Source organism: Hyperoodon ampullatus (assembly GCF_949752795.1).
Source record: "Hyperoodon ampullatus genome assembly, chromosome: 1".
Taxonomy (NCBI): Eukaryota; Metazoa; Chordata; class Mammalia; order Artiodactyla; family Ziphiidae; genus Hyperoodon; species Hyperoodon ampullatus.
This window is the reverse complement of record NC_136914.1, coordinates 80,154,598-80,178,379: the sequence shown is the minus strand read 5'-3', so window position 1 is coordinate 80,178,379 and position 23,782 is coordinate 80,154,598. Positions and strand designations below refer to the sequence as shown.

At 36.1% G+C, this 23,782-nt stretch overlaps 1 protein-coding gene across 1 annotated transcript in view; it reads left to right on the top strand.

The window, feature by feature from the left end:
• ARAP2 (ArfGAP with RhoGAP domain, ankyrin repeat and PH domain 2) overlaps positions 1-23,782 on the top strand; it is a gene marked incomplete at both ends in the record, with an annotated part of 192,262 nt that overhangs the window by 4,677 nt on the left and 163,803 nt on the right. Inside the window, 4 exons of the mRNA XM_079704429.1 lie at positions 15,317-15,375; positions 16,462-16,538; positions 17,273-17,364; positions 18,837-19,190. Coding sequence (XP_079560555.1) covers positions 15,317-15,375; positions 16,462-16,538; positions 17,273-17,364; positions 18,837-19,190 — 582 coding nt within the window. The remainder of the gene's footprint in view (positions 1-15,316; positions 15,376-16,461; positions 16,539-17,272; positions 17,365-18,836; positions 19,191-23,782) is intronic.

Below are 23,782 nucleotides of genomic sequence, written 5' to 3'. Positions count from 1 at the left end.
CCCAGATTTGTGTGTTTTAGTTAGACATTATGTAACCTCAAGGCAGTTTCAACTGCCGCCTAATGATTGTGGTGGTTTTCTTTTGAATTCAATACTATAATGACCCGTAGTTCGTCTGTTATGAATTGTAAGAATTGCATTTTTTTAAAACAAACATTCTGTGTAATGATAAGCACGGCTGCCTTGCTTAAGTAATAGGTAAGTGTAGATCATAAAGAGAGATCTTTAATGTTAATTAACATTTATGCCTCTGCTTTTCTTGGCAATTTTAGTGATTACAAAATATGTGAACACATAACATATGTAGGCATGTTGAAGATTCACTTTGATAATCAGAGTTATTTTTTTGCAATTTGGTGTTGCCTTTAATATTATTTTTGAGATTTGTTCACATCCATGCACGTATTTTAGCAATAATTGCTGTATAGTATTTTATTAAATGATGGAAAACACAGTTTATTCCCCTACTAGGTCATTGACTATTTTTTTTCACTATTACAAATGAAGGGTTCTCATACTTTTAAGGACTTTAAGAAACAATTGTGCATATTCAGTGTACCAGAAAGACCAACCATTCTTTTCACTAATAAAAAAAATAACAGTTGGCTCATTCTACCTGAGTGTTTACATTGTGTAGGGCACACACCTTATGCTCTTTAAAAACATCATCTCATTAATCCTCATAATATTCATAGGCAGCAGACCCTTTTTTTATTCCCCTTCAATAAATGAGGAAAAATAGGCTCAGGGCTGTTGGGTAACTTGACCAAGATCACCAAAGCATAATAACAAAAAATGATAATAGCTACTGCTTTTCTCAATGGGTTTTAAATTTTTGCTAATCAACCATGCTTTATATTTCAAATTTAAAAGCAATCGCAGTTTTTAGGATAACTGATGGAGAAATAATAGGACAGAAAGAGGGAGAAAGGAAAGAACGTGGGCTTTGCACTCAAGACGGAATTGACCTTGAATGTTGGTTTTGTCTCCTATTAGCTATGTGCCTTGGGCTGGGAGAACCTCCTTTCCTTATTGGTAGGATTAGGACACTAGGTCCTACCTCAGTGGGCTATTAGGAGGATGAAATATGAGATGTAGATATATAAACCCGTAACAAAATGCTTTGGGATAATAGATATTAGAATATAAAATAGCTTGTGGGGCTTCCCTGGTGGCGCAGTGGTTGGGAGTCCGCCTGCCGATGCAGGGGACGTGGGTTCGTGCCCCGGTCCAGGAAGATCCCACATGCCGCGGGGTGGCTGGGCCCGTGAGCCATGGCCGCTGAGCCTGTGCGTCTGGAGCCTGTGCTCCACAACGGGAGAGGCCACAACAGTGGGAGGCCCGCGTACCGCAAAAATAAATAAATAAATAAATAAAAATAAATAAAATAAAATAGCTTGTGATAATTTATTCATAGATAAATGAGAATATAAATTGCTAATCACCAGTTTTCAAAACAGCTTGTTTCCTGTATTGACCTAATTTTCATCTACAGTAGATCAAATGAACTTGGTTGATAGATTTGGTAATTGCTTGCAGGTGGATATTGAATAGAGCTATCAATAAAAATAATCGCAAACTTTTTTCTTTACATTTATCAGACTAAAATTAAAACCAACAAAATATGCTTTAAAATACCACTAATGGATGTACTTAAAATAATTCAAAAATCTTTTTTTTGTTAATTTACATTTTTTTTTTTTTTTTTTGCGATATGTGGGCCTCTCACTGTTGTGGCCTCTCCCGTTGCGGAGCACAGACTCCGGACGTGCAGGCTCAGCGGCCATGGCTCACGGGCCCAGCCGCTCCATGGCATGTGGGATCCTCCCGGACTGGGGCACGAACCCGTGTCCCCTGCATCGGCAGGCGGACTGTCAACCACTGCGCCACCAGGGAGGCCCTACATTTTTTTTTTTTTAGTAAGTTAATGTTGAGTTTTTTATTAAACATGGTGGCTTAGAAAAGGGCTTATGGAGCTAGACTGCCTGAGCTTGAATCCCAGGTAGTTAGTTATGAGCTGTGTGACTGTGGAAAAGTAAGTTAACTGCTTTGTGTGCAATTTTCTTCTTAAAAAATGCAGATAATGATAGTTCTTACTTCTTTGGGTGTTTGTGACTACACACACACACACACACACACACACACATACATATGACTGTGTGTGTATTTATAAAATTTTGAGACCTGTGTCTGACATGTAGTAAATGCTTAATAGGAATTAGCACTATGTATTATTAGCACAAGTTACCAAAGTTGTAGAAAATTTGAATGCTGCTCTACTCAGGGGTTCAGGTTATTAATATGTATTTGTGTCAGTTACATACAAATTTGAGGAAATGATTATAGCCATATAACAGTGTTAAGAATCTGGAGATAATGCACAAATAAAGGGTGAATTATTTTACAACCCTTTGGTAAACTTGTGTGCCCTCCCCAGCCAAAGACAACTTCTATCCTGACTTTAAATAATGATGATTACTCTCATGATTTTAAAAATGTTTTACATCTTAAGTATGTCCTAAACAATATACTGTCGTTATTTTTTTAACATCTTTATTTGAGTATAATTGCTTTACAATGGTGTGTTAGTTTCTGCTTTATAACAAAGTGAATCAGCTATACATATACATATATCCCCATATCTCTTCCCTCTTGCATCTCCCTCCCTCCCATCCTCCCTATCACACCACTCTAGGTGGTCGCAAAGCACTGAGCTGATCTCGGTATTTGTTTTTCCCTTTCTGACTTACCTCACTCTGTATGACAGACTCTAGGTCCATCCACCTCACTACAGATAACTCAATTTCATTTCTTTTTATGGCTGAGTAATATTCCATTGTATGTATGTGCCACATCTTCTTTATCCATTCATCTGTCAATGGACGCTTAGGTTGCTTCCATGTCCTGGCTATTGTAAATAGAGCTGCAATGAATATTGTGCTACATGACTCTTTTAAATTATGGTTTTCTCAGGGTATATGCCCAGTAGTGGGATTGCTGGGTCATATGGCAGTTCTGTTTTTAGTATTTTAAGGAACCTCCATACTGTTCTCCATATTGGCTGTATCAATTTACATTCCCACCAACAGTGCAAGAGGTTTCCCTTTTCTCCACACCCTGTCCAGAATTTATTATTTCTAGATTTTTTGATGATGGCCATTCTGACTGATGTGAGATGATATCTCATTGTAGTTTTTTTTTTTTTTTTTTTTTGCGGTAGGCGGGCCTCTCACTGTTGTGGCCTCTCCCCTTGCGGAGCACAGGCTCCGGAGCACAGGCTCAGTGGCCATGGCTCACGGGCCTAGCCACTCTGCGGCATGTGGGATCTTCCCAGACCGGGGCACGAACCCGTGTCCCCTGCATCGGCAGGCGGACTCTCAACCACTGCGCCACCAGGGAAGCCCTCATTGTAGTTTTGATTTGCATTTCTCTAATGATTAATGAAGTTGAGAATGCTTTCATGTGTTTCTTGGCAATCTGTATATCTTCTTTGGAGAAATGTCTATTTAGGTCTTCTGCCCATTTTTGGATTGGGTTGTTTGTTGTTTTGAAATTGAGCTGCATGAGCTGCTTATAAATTTTGGAGATTAATCCCTTGTGAGTTGCTTCATTTGCAAATATTTTCTCCCATTCTGAAGGCTGTCTTTTCATCTTCTTTATGGCTTCCCTTGCTGTGCAAAAGCTTTTAAGTTTCATTAGGTCCCATTTGTTTATTTTTATTTTTATTTCCATTTCTCTAGGAGGTGGGTCAAAAAGAATCTTGCTGTGATTTATGTCATAGAGTGTTCAGCCTATGTTTTCCTCTAAGAGTTTTATAGTGTCTGGCCTTACATTTAGGTCTTTAATCCATGTTGAGTTTATTTTTGTGTATGGTGTTAGGAACTGTTCTAATTTCATTCTTTTACATGTAACTGTCCAGTTTTCCCAGCACCACTTATTGAAGAGGCTGTCTTTTCTCCATTGTGTGTTCTTGCCTCCTTTATCAAAGATAAGTTGACCATATTTGCTTGGGTTTATTTCTGGGCTTTCTATCCTGTTCCATTGATCTATATTTCTGCTTTTGTGCCAGTACCATACTGTCTTGATGACTGTAGTTTTGTAGTATAGTCTGAGGTCAGGTAGCTTGATTCCTCCAGCTCCATTTCTCTTTTTCAAGACTGCTTTGACTACTCGGGGTCTTTTGGGTTTCCATACAAATTGTGAAATTTTTTGTTCTAGTTCTGTGAAAAATGCCAGTTGTAGTTTGATAGGGATTGCATTGAATCTGTAGATTGCTTTGGGTAGTAGAGTCATTTTCAAAATGTTGATTCTTCCAATCCAAGAACATGGTATATCTCTCCATCTATTTGTATCATGTTTAATTACTTTCATCAGTGTCTTATAATTTTCTGCATACAGGTCTTTTGTCTCCTTAGGTAGGTTCATTCCTAGATATTTTATTCTTTTTGTTGCAATGGTAAATGGGAGTGTTTTCTTAATTTCACTTTCAGATTTTTCATCATTAGTATATAGGAATGCAAGAGATTTCTGTGCATTAATTTTGTATGCTGCTACTTTACCAAATTCATTGATTAGCTCTAGTAGTTTTTTGTAGCATCTTTAGAATTCTCTGTGTATAGTATCATGTCATCTGCAAACAGTGACAACTTTACTTCTTCGTTTCCGATTTGGATTCCTTTTATTTCTTTTTCTTCTCTGATTGCTGCAGCTAAAACTTCCAAAACTGTGTTGAATAGTAGTGGTATGAGTGGGCAATCTTGTTTTTTCCTGATCTTAGTGGAAATGATTTCAGTGTTTCACCATTGAGGACGATGTTGGCTGTGGGTTTGTCATATATGGCCTTTATTATTATGTTGAGGTAAGTTCCCTCTATGCCTACTTTCTGGAGGGTTTTTTTATCATAAATGGGTGTTGAATTTGTTGAAAGCTTTCTCTGCTGTGATTGAAATGATCATGTGAGTTTTCTCCTTCAGTTTGTTAATGTGGTGTATCACATTGATTGATTTGAGTATATTGAAGAATCCTTGCATTCCTGGGATAAACACCAGTTGATCATGGTGTTTGATCCTTTTAATGTGCTGTTGGATTCTGTTTGTTAATATTTTCTTTAGGATTTTTGCATCTATGTTCATCAGTGATATTGGCCTTTAGTTTTCTTTCTTTGTGACATCTTTGTTTGGTTTTGGTATCAGGGTGGTGGTGGCCTCGTAGAATGAGTTTGGGAGTGTTCCTCCCTCTGCTATATTTTGGAAGAATTTGAGAAGGATAGGTGTTAACTCTTCTCTAAATGTTTGATAAAATTCACCTCTGAAGCCATCTGATCTTGGGCTTTTGTTTGTTGGAAGATTTTTAATCACAATTTCAATTTCAGTGCTTGTGATTGGTCTGTTCATATTTTCTATTTCTTCCTGGTTCAGTCTCGGAAGGTTGCGTGTTTCTAAGAATTTGTCCATTTCTTCAAGTTTGTCCATTTTATTGGCATATAGTTGCTTGTAGCCATCTCTCATGATCCTTTGTATTTCTTCAGTGTCCGTTGTTACTTGTCCTTTTTCATTTCTAATTCTATTGACTTGAGTCTTCCTCCTTTTTTTCTTGATAAGACTGGCTAATGGTTTATCAGTTTTATTTACCTTCTCAAAGAACCATCTTTTAGTTTTATTGATCTTTGCTATTCTTTTCTTTATTTATTTTCCTTTTACTTCTGATCTGATCTTTATGATTATTTTCCTTCTGCTAACTTTGGGGTTTTCTTGTACTTCTTTTTCTAATTGTGTTAGGTGTAAGTTTGGGCTGTTTATTTGAGATGTTTCTTGTTTCTTAAGGTAGGATTGTATTGCTCTAAACTTCCCTCTTAGAACTGCTTTTGCTGCATCCCTTATGTTTTGGGTCGCTGTGTTTTCATTGTCATTTGTTTCTATGTATTTTTTGATATTCTCTTTGATTTCTTCAGTGATCTCTTGGTTATTAAGTAATGTATTGTTTAGCCTCCATGTGTTTGTATTTTTTACAGATTTTTTCCTGCAATTGATATCTAGTCTCATAGTGTTGTGGTCAGAACAGATACTTGATACGATTTCAATTTTCTTAAATTTACCAAGGCTTGATTTGTGACCCAAGATATGATCTATCCTGGAGAATGTTCCATGAGCATTTGAGAAGAATGTGTATTCTGTTGTTTTTGGATGGAATGTCCTATAAATATCAATTAAGTCCATCTTGTTTAATGTGTCATTTAGAGCTTGTGTTTCCTTATTTATTTTCATTTTGGATGATCTGTCCATTGGTGAAAGTGGGGTGTTAAAGTCCCCTACTATGATTGTGTTACTGTCAATTTCCCCTTTTATAGCTGTTAGTATTTGCCTTATGTATTGAGGTGCTCCTATGTTGGGTGCATAAACATTTACAATTCTTATATCTTCTTCTTGGATTGATCTCTTGATCATTATGTAGTGTCCTTCTTTGTCTCTTGTAATAGTCTTTGTTTTAAAGTCTATTTTGTCTGATGTGAGAAGTGCTACTCCAGCTTTCTTTCCATTTCCATTTGCATGGAATATCTTTTTCCATACCCTCACTTTCAGTCTGTATGTGTCCCTGGGTCTGAAGTGGGTCTCTTGTAGACAGCATATATATGGGTTTCATTTTTGTCTCCATTCAGCCAGTCTATGTCTTTTGGTTGGAGCATTTAATGAATTTACTTTTAAGGTAATTATCAATATGTATGTTCCTATTACCATTTTCTTAATTGTTTTGGGTTTGTTATTTTAAGTCTTTTCCTTCTCTTGTGTTTCCTCCCTAGAGAAGTTCCTTTAGCATTTGTTGTAAAGCTAGTTTGGTGGTGCTGAATTGTCTTAGCTTTGCTTGTCTGTAAAGGTTTTAATTTCTCCATCAAATCTGAATGAGATCCTTGCTGGGTAGAGTAATCTTGGTTGTAGGTTTTTCCCTTTTATCACTTTAAATATATCCTGCCACTCCCTTCTGGCTTGCAGAGGTTTTGCTGAAAGATCAGCTGTTAACCTTATGGGGTTTCCTTTATGTGTTATTTGTTGTTTTTCCCTTGCTGCTTTTAATATTTTTTCTTTGTTTTTAATTTTTGTTAGTTGATCAATATGTCTTGGTGTTTTTCTCCTTGAATTTATCCTGTATGGGACTCTCTATGCTTCCTGGACTTGACTGATTATTTCCTTTCCCATATTAGGGAAGTTTTCAACTATAATCTCTTCAAATATTTTCTCAGTCCCTTTCTTTTTCTCTTCTTCTGCTGGGACCTCTATATTTCAAATGGTTGTGCATTTAATATTGTCCCAGAAGTCTCTGAGACTGTCCTCAATTCTTTTCATTCTTTTTTCTTTATTCTGCTCTACAGTAGTTATTTCCACTATTTTATCTTCCACATCACTTATCCGTTCTTCTGCCTCAGTTATTCTGCTACTGATCCTTTCTAGAGATTTTTTAATTTCATTTTTTGTGTTTTTCATCATTGTTTGTTTGCTCTTTAGTTCTTCTAGGTCCGTATTAAATGTTTCTTGTGTTTTCTCCATTCTATTTCCAAGATTTGGATCATTTTTCTATCATTATTCTGAATTCTTTTTCAGGTAGACTGCGTATTTCCTCTTCATTTGTTAGGTCTGGTGGGTTTTTACCTTGCTTCTTCATCTGCTGTGTATTTCTGTTTCTTCTCATTGTGCTTTACTTACTGTATTTGGGGTGTCCTTTTCGCAGGCTGCTGGTTCATAGTTCCTGTTGTTTTTTGTGTCTGCCCCAAGTGGCTAAGTTTGGTTCAGTGGTTTTTATAGGCTTCCTGTTGGACGGGACTAGTGCCTGTGTTTTGGTGGATGAGGCTGGTTCTTGTCTTTCTAGTGGGCAGGTCCACATCTGGTAGTGTGTTTTGGGGTGTCTGTGACCTTATTATAATTTTCGGCAGTCTCTCTGCTAATGGGTGGGGTTATGTTCCTGTCTTGGTAGTTGTTTGGCTTAGGGTGTCCAGCACTGTAGCTTGCTGGTAGTTGAATGGCGCTGGGTCTTGGCATTGAGATGGAGATCTCTGGGAGATTTTCACCATTTGATATTACATGGAGCTGGGAGGTCTCTGGTGGACCAACGTCCTGAAATTGGCTCTCTCACCTCAGAGACATAGCCCTGATGCCTGGCTGAAACGCCAACAGCCTGTTATCCACATGGCTCAGCATAATAGGGAGAAAAAAAGAAAGAAAAAGATAAAATGAGATGAAATGAAATTTAATGAAATAAAGTAACATTTTTAAAATAAAAAATAGCTATTAATTTTTTTTTAAAGTAATAAAGAAAGAAAGAAGAGCGCAACCAAACCAAAAAACAAATCCATCAATGATAAGAAGCACTAAAATCTATACTAAAACAAGGAAAAAATAACAGACAAAAAGAACCCTAGGACAACAGATAAAAGCAAAGCTATACAGACAAAATCACTCACAGAGGCATACACATACACACTCAGAAAAAGATTAAAAGGGAAAAAAATATATATATATATATCATTGCTCCTAAAGTTCCACCTCCTCGATTTGGGATGATTTGTTGTCTATCTAGGTATTCCACAGATGCAGGGTACATCAAATTGATTGTGGAGGTTTACTCCGCTGCTCCTGAGGCTGCTGGGAGAGATTTCCGTTTCTCTTCTTTGTTCCTACAGCCCCTGGGGTTCAGCTTTGGATTTGGCCCCGCCTCTGCATGTAGGTCACCTGAGGGCATCTGTTCTTCACTCAGACAGGACAGGGTTAAAGGAGCAGCTATTTGGGGGCTCTGGCTCACTCAGGCCGGGGGGAGGCCAGGGTATGGAATGCTGGGCAAGTCTGTGGCGGCAGAGGCCAGCATGACGTTGCGGCAGCCTGAGGTGAGCCATGTATTCTCCCGGGGAAGTTGTCCCTGGATCACGGGACACTGGCAGTGGCGGGCTGCACAGGCTCCCGGGAGGGGAGGTGTGGAGAGTGGCCTGTGCTTGCACACAGGCTTCTTGTTGGCTGCAACAGCAGCCTTAGCATCTCATGCCCGTCTGTGGGGTCTGCGCTGATAGCCACGGCTCGCGCCTATCTTTGGAGCTCCTTTAAGCAGCACTCTTAATCCCCTCTCCTTGCACACCCCTAAACAAAGTGGCAAGAAAAAGTGTCTTGCCTCTTTGGCAGCTCCAGACCTTTTCCCGACTCCCTCCCAGCTAGCTGTGGCACACTAGCCCTCTTTAGGCTCTGTTCATTGCAGCCAACCCCAGTCCTCTCCCTGGGATCCTACCGAAGCCCAAGCCTCAGCTCCCCACCCTCACCCGCCCCTGGGGGTGGTGAGCAGAGAAGCTTCTCGGGCTGGTGAGTGCTGGTCGGCACCGATCCTCTGTGTGGGAATCTCTCCACTTTGCCCTCCGCACCCCTGTTGCTGTGCTCTCCTCCGCGACTCCGAAGCTTCCCCCCTCCGCCACCTGCAGTCTCCACCTGCGAAGGGTCTTCCTAGTGTGTGGAAACCTTTCCTCCTTCACAGCTCCCTCCCACTGGTGCAGGTCCCATCCCTATTCTTTTGTCTCTGTTTTTTCTTTTTTCTTTTGCCCTACCCAGGTACGTGGGGAGTTTCTTGCCTTTTGGAAGGTCTTAGGTCTTCTGCCGGCATTCGGTAGATGTTCTGTAGGGGTTGTTCCATGTGTAGATGTATTTCTGATGTAGTTGTGGGGAGGAAGGTGATCTCCACATCTTACTCTTGCGCCATCTTGAATCCCCTCTCTATACTGTAGTTTTGACTGTCTTATGGATTTAAAAATGCAGCCGTATAGTAAGTCTTTTAGTTAAGTTCATTTTTCTTAACTTTGAGACTTAATCTATGTTGGTACCTATGGTTGTAGACTGTTCATTTTCACTGCTGTATAATATGTCACCGTATAGATATATCATGATATCCATTCTACTGTTATAGTTCACATTCTCCACATCTAGTATTTTACATGTAAATGATACATGTGTACACACATGTGTAAACCAGCTTTATTTATATCTAACTTACATGTAAGAAAAAAGACTGATGTTAAATAGACAGGTTGATGAGTTTTGACAAATATATACACCCATGTGACCACAATCAAGATATAGAACATTTCTATCATCCCTCAAAAATCGCCTTTGCACATTGGCAGTAAATATCCTATCATCTGCATTGGGGAACCACTGATTTCACTGAATTACTTTTGCCTATTCTAGAATTTCATATAAATGGAATCATACAGCAAGTAACGTTTTGTGTCCGATATCTTTTATTCAACCTGATGTTTATGAGATGCATCCATGTGGCTGCATGTCAGTTTGTTGTTTTGTCTGTTGAATGTTATTCTTTTGTGTGATTCTTCCACAGCTTCTTTAACTTTTTTATGTTGACATACATTTGGGTGGTTTTTCTTTGCATCTACATGTATGTCTCTTGAATATATACTTAGGAGTAGAGTTGCTGTCATCGTATATGCTTATCTTCCACTTTGGTAGGTAATGCAAAGTGGTTCTCATTATTGAGTGGTTATGCTCACTTATGTTAACACTAGCAGTGTATGTGCATTTCTTTTGTCTCATAGCCTCAACAGCATTTCGTTATTTAAAAAATTTTAGCCATACAGGTGGGCGGGTAGTTGTATTTCATTGCGATTTTAATTTGTATTTTCTGATGACTAATGAAATAGAGCACCTTTTAACACATTTATTGGTCATTGACCATATTTCTATCTTCTTTTATGTGGTGGCTTTTTGAGTCATTTACCCATTTGGGGGGAGGGGGGTTGTTTTGAATTGCATTTTCTGTGTTTTATAATGATTTTTAAGAGTTATTGATGCACCATGGGTATGAGCCCTTTGTCGAATATATATTTTCCTCTTCTACATACTGCTTTTTTATTCTTTGATGGTGACTTTTAATGAATGAAAGTTCTTTAATTTAGTCAGATTTACTATTACTTTCCTTTAGAGTTAGAATTTTTCATATCTTAAGACACAGAAGATATTCTGTTTTATCTTCTTCTAACTTTGGCCTATCATGTTGGGATTTATAATCCACCTTTTTTTTTTTTTTTTTTTTGTGGTACACTGGCCTCTCACTGTTGTGGCCTCTCCTGTTGAAGAACACAGGCTCCAGACGCGCAGGCTCAGCGGCCATGGCTCATGGGCCTAGCCGCTCCGCGGCATGTGGGATCTTCCCGGACCGGGGCATGAACCCATGTCCCCTGCATCAGCAGGCAGACTCTCAACCACTGCGCTGCCAGGGAAGCCCCTATAATCCACCTTTAATTGATTTCTAGGTATAGTTGGAGGTAGGAGTACTTTTTTTTTTTTAATACCAAGTGGATATCCAAGTCATCTTCTTATTAAAGACATGCTTTCCTCATTGCTCAAGATTGACATCTTTGTTTTAACTTAAATGAATATTGGGTGCCTTTATGCCCATTCTACTTCACTAATCTATATATCTGTCCTTTTATCAGTAATGTAGTGTCTTCATTACCATTGCTTTAAAAATAAATCCTGATACCTAGCAGAGCAAGTCTTCTCACTTTATTCATCAAATGTCTTAGTTATTCTTGGTCTTTTGCTTTTTCTTATAAATTTAAAGATCAACTTGTTAAATTCCACATGGATACCCACCCCTGTAATTCTTTTGTTTGGGATTGCATTGATTCTACAAATGAACGTAGGCAGTGTTGACATCTTTGCAGTATTCAGTCCTCCATATATTCCTCCATTTAATTAGATTTTCTTTACTTTTCTCAGGAATGATTTCTCAGGACTGAGTTCTTACAAATCTTTTGTTAGATTTAATCCTGGGTTTTTATATTTTTCTGATACTTTTGTATATGGTATCACTTTTAATATTTCATTTTGTTCGCTGATATTTGGGAATATAGTTTATATTTTATGTATCAACCCTATGAACAGTAGGTTTGCTAAATTCATTTTTAAACAACTCTTTGAGGTATAATATTTGCATAATAAATGGTACCAATTCAAAGCATATAATTTGATGAGTTTTGAAAGATGTGTAAACCTGTTAAATTATCACCACAATTAAGAAGTGGCAGTTCCATCAACCCTAAGCATTTCTTAGTGTCCTTTTACAGTCCATCCATCTTTCACACTCCCTTATAGAATCATATAGGATATACGTCTTTGTGCCAGACTTCTTTTGCTCAGCATGATGATTTTGAGAGTTATTCATATTATTATGTTTAGTATTAATTTGTATCCTTTTATTAGTCCCCACCCCCAAGCTTGGTAGTAATCCCTTAGGTCCTTATACCACTATTTGTTTATCATTCACCTGTTGATGTACATTTAGTTTGTTTTAAGTTATTGATTATTGGGGGTAAAACTGCTATGAAGAAAGACCAGAAAAATTTATTTCTCTGGAAATATGTTTTCAATTCTTTTGAGTTTCTAGGATTGGATAGCTGGGAGCTTAAATTAACTTTATCAGAAAATGTCAAGCAGTATTCCAAAATGGATGTACCCTTTTACGTTCCTGCTGGCAGTATTTAAACCTTTTATTTATTCAACATACTCTCTAACACTTGGTATTTACAGCCTTAAGTTTATCCATTCTAATGAGTCCGTATTTATTATCACATTTATGTATCCTCTTATAAAGTGTCTATTTAAATTTTTGTCCATTTTTAATTGAATCATTCCTATTAATAGATTGTAAGTATTCTTTTTATATTTTAGAAACAAGTCATTTATCAAAAATATGTGACAGCGTAAAGGTCCAACTTTTTTGGGGGGTGGTGGTTTTTGTATCTTATTTAAGAAATCTTTGCATACTTAGAGGTTGAAAAATTTTTCTTCTGTTGGTTTCCAGAAGGTTTAGAGTTTTAGTATTAACATTTAAGCCTAAACTGCATTTTAAGTTAATTTTTGTATATGATATGAAGTAATGGTTGATATTCATTTCTTTTTTAAAATTGAGCTGTCCAGTTATTCCAGCCACACTTGTTGAAAAGACTATCCTTTCCCCATTGAATTGCCATGACATGTTTTCAAAAATCACTGGACCATAGATGTGTGGGAGTATATGTGGGCTTTCTGTTTAATTCCATTGATTTTTATGTCTGCCCTTTCACCAATACCGCACAAATTTGATTGTTGTAGTTTTAGACTAAATATTGAAATCATATACTATAAATCTTCCAATTTTGTCTTTCTTTTAAATGTTCTGACCATTCTAAATTGTTCTTATTTGCATGTAAATTTTAGCATCACCTTGTTAATTTCTATAAAAAAGATCACTGGAATTTTGTTTGGGATTATGTTGACACTATATATCAATATGTGGAGAATTCACATCTTAACAAAATTGAGTCTTCCAATCCATGAACATGATATATCTACTTATTTAGGTCTTCTTTAATTTTTCTCAGCAATGTTTTAGAATTTTCAGTGTGCAGATCTTGCCCATATTTTGATAAATTTACCCCTTAGAATTTCATGTTTCTTTAAGCTATTGTAAAAGTTATATTTTCAAACTATTTTTCCAATTGTTCATTGCTAGTATTTAGAAATACTATTGATTTTTAAAAATATTTCCCCCTGTCCTGGTACCTTGCTAGACTGACTTAGCAGTTTGAGAAGCTTTTAGGTAGATTTTTAAGGATTTACTGTTGATTAGATACAGACTTCTGCTTATAAGAGGCCTTTCTTTCCAATCTGAATGTTTTTTATTTCTTTCGCTTGTTGCACTGACTGCAACATATGAACTAATGTGTATATAACTAGTGAGCGCCCACCTCCTTGCCTTATTTCCAGTCTTAGGGAAAATGATTCAGTCTTTAATCTTTGATTGTGATGTTGGTTTTCATAAATGCCCTTTATTACGTTGAGTAAGTTTTTTTCTATTCCTAGTTTGCTGAGAGTTTTTGTCATGAATGGATTTTGAATTTTGTCAGTTGGTTTTTCTGAATCTATTGCTGTGAAATGTGGTTTTTCTCCTTTATTTTATTAATTTGGTGAATTATATTAATTTTTCCATGTTAAACCAACTTTGCTTTCTTGTGGTAACTCTCACCTGGCCATAATATATTATCCTTTTTATGTATTGTTGGATTTTATTTGCTAATATTATGTTAATGATTTTTGCATGTTAAGTTTTTGAGGAATATTTGTCTAACATTTATCTGTTGTTTTGTTTTTGACTGGTTGTGTATTAGTAATACTGGCCTTACTGAATGAGCTAGGAAGTAGTCCTTCCTTCCCTATTTTCTGAAAAGGTTTGCATAGAATTGGTAGTATTCCTTCCTTAAATGTTTGGTGGAGCTCACCAGTGCAGTATTTGGGAATGGAGCTTTTTGTGGGTAGGTGATTAATTACTGAATTCAATTTTTCTAATAGATACAGGGATATTAAGATTTTCTATTTATTCTCGTGTCCTATTTGATCATTTGTATCTCAAGGAATTTTTCCATTTCATCTAAATTGTTGAATTTATTGCCATAAAGTTTTTCTTAATAATCTGTAATTATCCCTTTAATGTTTGTAGGATTTGTACTGATGTCCTCTCTTTCATTCCCGATATTGGTAATTTGTCTCTTCTGTCTCTCATTCTTATTTTCCTTCCCTGAGGTTTATAAATTTTATTGATCTTTTCAAAGAACCAGCTTTTTGTTACCATTATTTTTAAATTTTGTTTATATTCTATTTCATTTGTTTCTGTTCTTTTATATAGATATAAATAAATAAATAACTACAACTACATATATATATAGTCTTTCCTATAGTTACTTGGGCATATTTATATTTAAGAGAAGTTAAGGACACTGTCCTGATCCTTATATTTAAATGGAAAAATAGAACTCTTTCATATGGTAGTAGGTATTCATTACCTTCTGTTTCCACAGTGTTTTCCTCTGGCATTGCTGTTATGTTGTATTCTAATTAATTACCTGTAGTATTTCTCTCTCAAGGCTGTGAGGTCTTTGAGAAAAGGTCTTAAGTATTTTCAAATTATGATCTTAGAGCCAGACAGATTTTTTATTCAAAATTGTAAAGCTAAAGACAAAAAAAATCATAAATACTTGGGCAAATATGTTCATTTACTTTTGTGAATTATAAATGTAAGAATCAAACACTTGTAAAATCCAATAAAATCTCTTCCTTTAAGGCTATTTAAAAAAACACACTTATGGAATTTGGCCATTGTATTTGTTCATTAAAATCAAACTTATTTTTGAATATTGGTTTTTCTAACAAAAAGAATATATGTGCCTACAATTAATCCTTTACTCAAGATGGTAACATCTATTTTTACGTATTTTATCTATTTTTCCCTTTGCCTTAAGCTATTTCCGTGAGAGAAGAAATGTTCCTACCTCAACTGGAAAATCTATGACACAGCAAAGTGAGTCTCAGCTTTTCAAGTCTGTAAATTAGTTAGTACTCATTTGATACTCTTACATGTGTTAAAATCATGATCAAGAAGGTAGCCCACCTGTGGAATAGGGAATAGTGGGAATAACTGTCTGCCAGGGTTCATAGTACTCCAGACACTTTTAAAGGTGAGTGAATGAAAGACAGTAATATATACGCAGACTCCTGGAAATTTGCACATGCTAATGTAAAAAGATTTTTTTACCCAGGCTTCATTTATCATTAACCACAGTCGAAAGCATTTAACTAAATTATGTGGTTTCTGCCAGTCTGTACTACAGGGCATAGATTTATGGAAAGTAATTTTGCCATGGTAACAGGAAAGGGTTGACATTGCTCTGGTCAACTGCTCATTGACAGAGGCTTTTCTTTCTTTTTGAAAATTCTGCGTGCACAAGTTCAGTTCTTCTCAATGCTGTTAGCAAACACTTGACTACTGAACCTTTAAAAAAATTTGCCACAGCAGAAAACGCAAGTGTTGAGAATTCTTTCTTGTAGATCGGTGTAATTCAGGGATTGTGGAAATCCTCTTGAAATAATTTACTTACAAGTGCATTAGTAGTTATGGTATTAGAGGGATTATATTAGGTGTATTCTGGTATTTTGAATGCTATAACATCTAGCTGTTATGTTAGTGAACTTTCAATGATCATTTGTTTAAAATTATAATAGAATTAAGATTAATTTTCTGCCATTAAAACTAATCTCTTATTTAGGAATTAACATTATAAACACACCATGACAATTTCCATTGTATGGGGAAATGTGCTTACTTATATTAACGTGGATCCTATAGGTTAGCAAGGACAAATGTGACACATCACACTTTGAGAAACAGTGAGTAATGTGTTTTGGTTGTGAAGTAAGAGGTGTATACATTGAGAAAATCGTGCTTAGAGTTGATTTGAGGGTAAGAATTATGAGCAGAATTTTGGACTCTCAGAGAATAAAGCTTAAGTTGTGATATTGCTATAAAATAATTAAACACATGCTTTTTTAAAACAATATTTCACATTATTCACATCTTTCCATTCTCATCCTATAATTCCCCCAAAAGATACGAATGAGGAGACTTCATCTTCCATTTTCCCTTATGGAGAGACCTTTCTCTTCCAGAGACTAGAAAATTCCAAGGTTAGTTCCATACATTTTAATTTTTTTCCATATTCAATTCTTTGCTTTTCTGCCTATATATGCCTCTTCATTTTCCTTTAAGCTGTTTGAAGAATGTGTTATATTGAAGAAAGAAATTTCCATTCAGTGAAATTCTGCTCAGTAAAATCATGGCAGCTTTATATCTTTAAAAATATATCACAGAAATACATTTCAATTTGATTTTAGGAATACAGATCAGTGGGTTTTCAAAATTTACCACAAGTTACTTAAAAAAAAAAAAAAGAGTAAGACAAACCCCTGTAAAAAGGAAAGGCAAACTGACAAAAGCTACTAGATTTTACTTTGCCTTATACCCAAATATAGACAGACTTCTAACTATTTACAAATCTTAATTATTCAGTTTATCACTTAGTCTTTCCTCTCCACTACTTGTGCTCTTTTGGTATTTTATTTCTTGGTCATGATGAAAGAGAAGTTGGCAGACAAAAAGTAAGTGGGAAAGTAAAAGTAAATAAATTTTATTCTTAGCATCTTCTGTTCTTCGTAGTTGAAATGATGTTATTAATGATTTAAATAAAATATTGAAAAAGGGATCAAAAGGCTACCATTTAATATAGTCACCCTAATTAAATTGTTTTTATTGAAAATTGATCTAAACAATTAGACGTTTGTTTAATAAAACTAAACCCGGATACTGTGAATCTTTGTAGAATATTGCTCCCCTAAAAAAAACGTGTATTGTTTTTTTATAGAAGAGATCCATAAAGAATGAATTTTGGACCCAGGAAGAAACACTCAAAGGGGAAACAACTACTGAAAGAAACTCATTTTTTGTCAAATCAAGGTATGAGGACATGATTGATGATGATTAATTCTTTTGAATAAAATGTTATATAATATACAATGTTGAATTCTTGCTCATATTATATTTCTAAGAAAGAAGTTTACATTGGTAAGTTCAAATCCTTTCTTTTGACAACAGCACTCATTTCAGTGATTGAATTTAGAGCCTGTAAATTGATTCTATAGTCTGTAGCACATTATTTTTGTCTTTCCCTAATTGAAACCATTCTCCCTTTCCCAAAGTGGCAAATATGTGCTGACCATGTTTGTACTTTAAAGATAGGAAGTTACCTTACTATGAAGAAGAAAGGGGCAGTGCCAAAATGTCACTATGTGAGGTGCAGAATTTTTACAAATGTAATGTATCCTTTTATTAGAAGTTCACCATTGACAAGCAGCTTGAAAATTATCCAGTTATTTGGATCACACATGAGATTGATTAGAGTTTGTAAGGTACCAACTTAAATTTTATTTTTCTCTCAGCTTTATTAGCACTTGATGTAGTGCATCATTACCTAACATTTGTCTATTTTAACCTTTATTCTCCAAGGCTAATACTGTTGAGGGTTTCCTTAAGATTAGACTAAATAATTGAGAATCTTCAGGAGGCATTTGACATGAACTTACTACAATGCAGAATGTGGAAGGGGCCAAGTTAAGTCCTTTAAGGTGGCAATGATTTTTAGAATACCACATCCAGAAGGATGTAATTTGACTCCTAGGCATATCTGTTTCATTGATTAGCAAAAACTTTTTTGTAATGAGTTTTAGTATGCATAAATGGCTGAGCCAATCTGTTTTGTCATTCCTTAAATCTATAGGAATATACTTAGCAACTATGTGTTCCAGTAAATATTATATGTTATACAGCTTTTACCTTCTGAATGTACCCTGGCCCTTTCTCGTTTTCTAGTTAGCAATGTGGTGCAGTTTTTTTTCTCATTAGTGATGCAAAATAATACTAAAGTTCTCACCAGTCAGATGTACTCTTTGTTTTATTACATTATGATGGAACATAGGGTCCTTGAAGTCAATTATTGGAGAGTCAGAGAAGGGGCAACATGTGGAAATAAGATCTCCAGTACCTCTCTCCACGAGGTAGTGGTTCATGATCTGGCCCATTAAGTGGCTGGCCACTTACTGGTGCTGGTGAAGACGTTTAAATTGTGATGCAGAGAATATGGCAGTCTCCATCCTTACCACTCACACTCAACCCCCAAAATAAACAGGTCAGATTAAATGATACATAAGAAAAAATACACTACTTCTAGTAGTATTCAAATATGTGTTAGTATAATGAGAGATTTCTACTTTTCAGGAAGTTTCCAAAATTATCAGATGCGTTAATTGAACTCCACGACTTTTCCTGGCCTTAAATTTCTGTGATTGGTTGTTTATAAATAGAAAAAGTAACCAATGGCTTAAGTCACATAGAGCTGTGGGAAATATTAAAACCATTCTTTTTCCATTTAGCATATATGATAACAGGATGGAGAATGTAAGTGAAGACAAAGTAGAAGATATTTGGATACCTCGAGAGGACAAAAACAATCTTCCTATAGACTCTGCTTCGGAATCAGAATATTCAACAGTAGAAGAATGCTTTCAGAGTTTAAGAAGAAAACATTCAAAGCCATATAAATCTAAGACTCAAAAAGCAGCGAATTTCGTCCCTGTTAATAGGCACAGTTATCCACTAAGCTCAACAAGTGGAAAGGCTGATTCATCAATCATTTCCTCAAATGTGATATCTCCCTATGCCTGTTTTTATGGATCATCTGCAAGAAAGGTTAAATCGGGATGGCTTGACAAACTCTGTCCCCAAGGGTATGTATTTATTCCTTTTTGTTTTTTTTTTCCTAAGTGGCATATTTTTAAAAATTCAAGCGTATCCATTTCTAAACCTGCTAGGTTGCTGTTGCTCCTCCTCACCCCCCATGCATACAGAGACAGTTTGTAGGGACTTTCAATACGCTTTTGCAAATGCTGTTCTTTAGATAAAATGTGGGGCATGGGCCATGTGCTGTATGGAATTCTGGGTTAAGGTTCTGCATAGCAAATTAAAACTGGAAGTCTGATTTCACATCTAGATCCTTAATGTTAGTTTCTAACTTTGCACCAAAATGCACTATCCTCTATCTCAATTTGTAGCAAAGAAAAACAACACCGATTGAGTTTGTATTACTCAGCCCACACTCTTTGGCCTTCGCTCTTTGCTCCCATTATAACAGCGCTCTGTTTGGGAATACAAGGCTTATTGTAGTTAGGGGAAAGTACGTCACTGTTACATTTTAGGCTTCACTGTTATTGATATATTGTTTTGAGTTTTGAATGTTGCACAAAAGGTCAGAGTCCCTTGAATATTATACTTTAAAAGCAGATTTATCATTTCAGTTGTTGACAAAGAAACTTCTGTCCTTAAGCATTTTGCAGTACTGAGAAATCTTTGGGGAGGGATTATGTTTAATTAGAATTATTTTCTGACATCCTGAATTTTGAATGTCCTTTTTAAATATTTCCTGGAAATGTTCCTCATGAATTATTAAATTATTTAGGGATTAAATCTCTTCTGTTTAAGTAGTTGTTGTGGTGAGTCCCTATGTTGTGCTGGTTTTCTTTACTTTTCCCCTGAAAAGGTGCATCATTTCTAGAAAGCCTTGTTTTCTCCTAAAATAAATTTTATTAGCAAAAAAATTGCTAGAAGAAGCATCAGTTGACTAGTGGGAGAAGGAATGATATTTCTTAAGAAATCGAAAAAAAAAAGCTGAACCCTTTTGTGGTTAGTAATTACATGATTAATACTTTATAGGATTGCATCCCTTTAGCAAATTAGATGTTGACTAAACTGAAGCAGAGAACTTCTTAGCATCACATATTTTGTCTCACTCCTTTCTGGTTCCATTAGGTTGACAAAGTAGTTAACTATGTCTGCTTTTCATCGGTATTATTGGTAAATGCATAGTCAAATTGCACCGGTATGAGTCATTACTCAAATATACACACTGGTGGAGTGAAACATTGCGTGGGAATAGTCTCAGGTCTTTCATTTCTGTAGAATTTAAATGATTAGGGAGATCCCAGTGCTCTCTCAAAGTATCACTGGAAGATTTAGCAGATTCTGCGTACAGAGCCCCTAGCAGCTGTGGTTTCCTGAATGATCTCTGGTGGGTGGTACCTCGATCTTGACGGGGTTAGTATGTTTATGTTTCAGGCACACTGAGAAAGCTTCACCATTACTGGCCACCCCTGGGATAGTTAGAACATTTTCTCTCTTTTTTTATCAGAACTCTGACTTTCCATCCTTTCTATTCTGAACCTGCCTAAGGTTAGAGGCTGTAATTTTTTGAGATTTTTATTTTTCCAGTTTAGAGAAAATAATTGAGTTTTCTGACTTCAGAGTCTTTTTCCAGGTTACCAGGATGCAGCTAGGAAAGTAAACAAAGGAGCTTGTTATATCACCAAGAAATTAAAAAGTTCTTCTCCATAATTATATTGCTATGACTTAAAAGAAATATGTGTAACTGGCCAAGAAGCATGTATTTATTAGACCACAAGTGGAATCTCCATTTTTCCTTTTTCTAGTTAGACTGTGTAGGCTATGGTGAGGGTGTTTAAGATGCTCATTAATTAGACAAAATGATGCCTACCCATTCCTTATGCAGAGGTTACTGAGCTTTGTTTAACTAATGGTCACATGTCTCTTTGGTGCAGGTAGCACTGATTTTGATGGCATTCTGAATTCCACAGAGAAAGTATTAGCACACTTTTTCTGTAAAGGGTCAGATAATAAATACTTTAATCTTTACAGCCATATGTTGCCTGTGGGAGCTCAGCAACTCTGCAGTTGTAGCATGAAAGCAGCCACAGAGAATGTGTAAACTGATGAATGAGGCTGTGTTTCAATAAAACTTTATTTATAAACACATTTAATGGGTCAGGTTTGGCTTGTGGGCCATAGTAGCATAAAACAGATTTGAGGGTTGGCTGAAATCTTATACCAGCTTCCTCCATCTCCTTTGGGCCCCACATCGAAAATTATAACCTGATAGATTACAGAACAAGGAAACTACTTTATTATTCTATCAAATCTAGACATAATAAGAAGCAGGATCTCTCTTCGGGTACCTTTGAACTTGTTCTTTCTGCCCTGAATGCTCGTGCCCAGAAAGCAGCATGACTTGTACCTTACCTCCCTCAAGTTCTTGCTCTAAAGTCTCCTTTGCACGAATCCCTGAACACCAAAGTTAATATTATCACTGCCCCTCCCTCACCACCCCATCACTCCCTTAATTATTTTTCTCATAGCTTATACACTTGATGATTTATTTGTTGCATATATGCTCCATGGGGACAGTCATCTATATTGGTTTTTGTTTACTGTGGTATCCTCAGCAACTAGAAGTTTGCCTAGCAAGTGGTAGATATTCTTAGTGTTTGTTGTTGAATGAATTAGTAAAAAAACCTAGCATTGGCCATCGTTTTTTCTTTCAATCTTTCTAAAACAGCTATTTTTTAATTTATAGGGATCTTGTAGTAAAAACTAAACTCCAGACACTGTATTGGTTGGAAATCTGCTGGTGCCGTTGATAGTGCTGGTGTACATTAACAGAGCAGTGAACTCTCAGTGCATTTATTTAAATTCTGTTTCCCCCTATAGACATAGAGGAAACCCTTTTGACTTTTAACCTGCTGTTTTCTGTATGTGAGTACATGTGTTGTCAAAACACAGTTTAAAAACAAATAGTGGGAATTCCCTGCTCTGTCCAGTATTTAGGACTCTGTGCTCTCACTGCTGTGGGCTCGGGTTCAATCCCTGGTCAGGGAACTAAGATCTCACAAGATACGCCACAGAAAAAAAAAAAAATAGCCATACTTGGTTATCCTTCTCCAAATAGTGTTGGAAACTGTCCTCAGTCATGAGTGACATTAAACAAAGTAATCAAATTCATAATCTGGATTTATTTCATGTGATTGTCTGTTTGCTTTGAAATGGAAATGCCAGTTCTGAATCAATGCACAGTATGTGAAAACTGCCCAATATTTAGGAAGAAAATAATTGTATAACACCATGCAACTAGAGAAATATGGAAACATTTCCAGCTGAGCTGAAAGTATGAACATTTATTTAACTATTCAAATGATCTAATTATAATATAGCCTTATACTGTTGGTTTAAAAAATTGTATGGAAAAAACTTGATAAAATGTTGAACTTGGGTTTGTTGTTAGTGTTTCAAACAGGTGAGGCAGATAAGAAACTTAATAAATAGTCTATGTTAAAAAAAACCTCACTGGGTTTTGAAGATAAAAAAACAAGTCTCTTTCCTTCCCCTTTCCTATCTGCAACTAATAAGCTCAAGCTTTTCAGCAAGTCTGAGTAGATGCAAATATGGAAGACTGGATAGAATTTATTCCAGAATTTCCTGAATATGCAACTCAGAGGAAGAATCCTGTGAGTTTCTGTAAATCAAAGAGAACATGGTTGAATGTGCCACACCCCTTCTAGGAGAACCATGTATTGAAATATCCAAGAATATCTGCAACTAGGAAATGCTTTTGACTTTTTAACCTGCTGTTTTCTAAAGATGTTTGTGTGTTTGGTATCATGCACTGAGCATAGTTATAAAAACTGCAATATATCTTGAAGAATTCATATTTTTACTTGACAGGATGTTTTAGAACTTTTTTCTTACTCAGCTAAGTTCCTCTTTTAAAAAATTAATGTTTTTAACCATAGAGAAGCATTGTGTGGTAATGTGAGTCTGGGACAGCAGGAGCTGAACACGCAAGGTTAACTCAGAAATTTGTGTATATAATATGCTCAAGAATTTCTGGACGAATACAAGGATAAGCAAGATGTGTTCCTGGCCTTTTTTGTATCTTCCACTTTGGGCAGAAAAAAATACAAATAAAAATAAATTTGAAAGACAATGTATAATAATTGGTATGGAAAGGTCCACAGAGCACAGAATCATGAGGTTACAGAGGGGTTGAGAAAATATTTCTTCAGAGATCTTCTAAGGAGGAGAAATAGCAGCTCGACTGACCTTTGGAAAATGGATACCGTTTCAACTGGTGTTTTTAGATGAAATACTTTTCAGGCTAGAGGGAGTGAAAAGGCACTGATGTCGGTGATATCTGGATGTCCTGAAGTCTATGAGATAAATAGAGGGGTTAGCTGAGGTTATTTTATGGAAGACACAAGTTAGGCTCTAGGACCAGGAGGGAGAAACTGCCAGAGAATTACATGTCCAGGTTGAACACAGAACTAGGGAAAATGAAAAAGCCAGTGATCAAATACCAAAAAAGGGGTCAAATTCCAAACAGTGATTGAGAGATCACTTAGAAGCCACCCATGACTTGGAGGGAGATCAGAACTTATACTATTGGTTCCTTTGTCAGTGGTTGACTTTCCAGCCT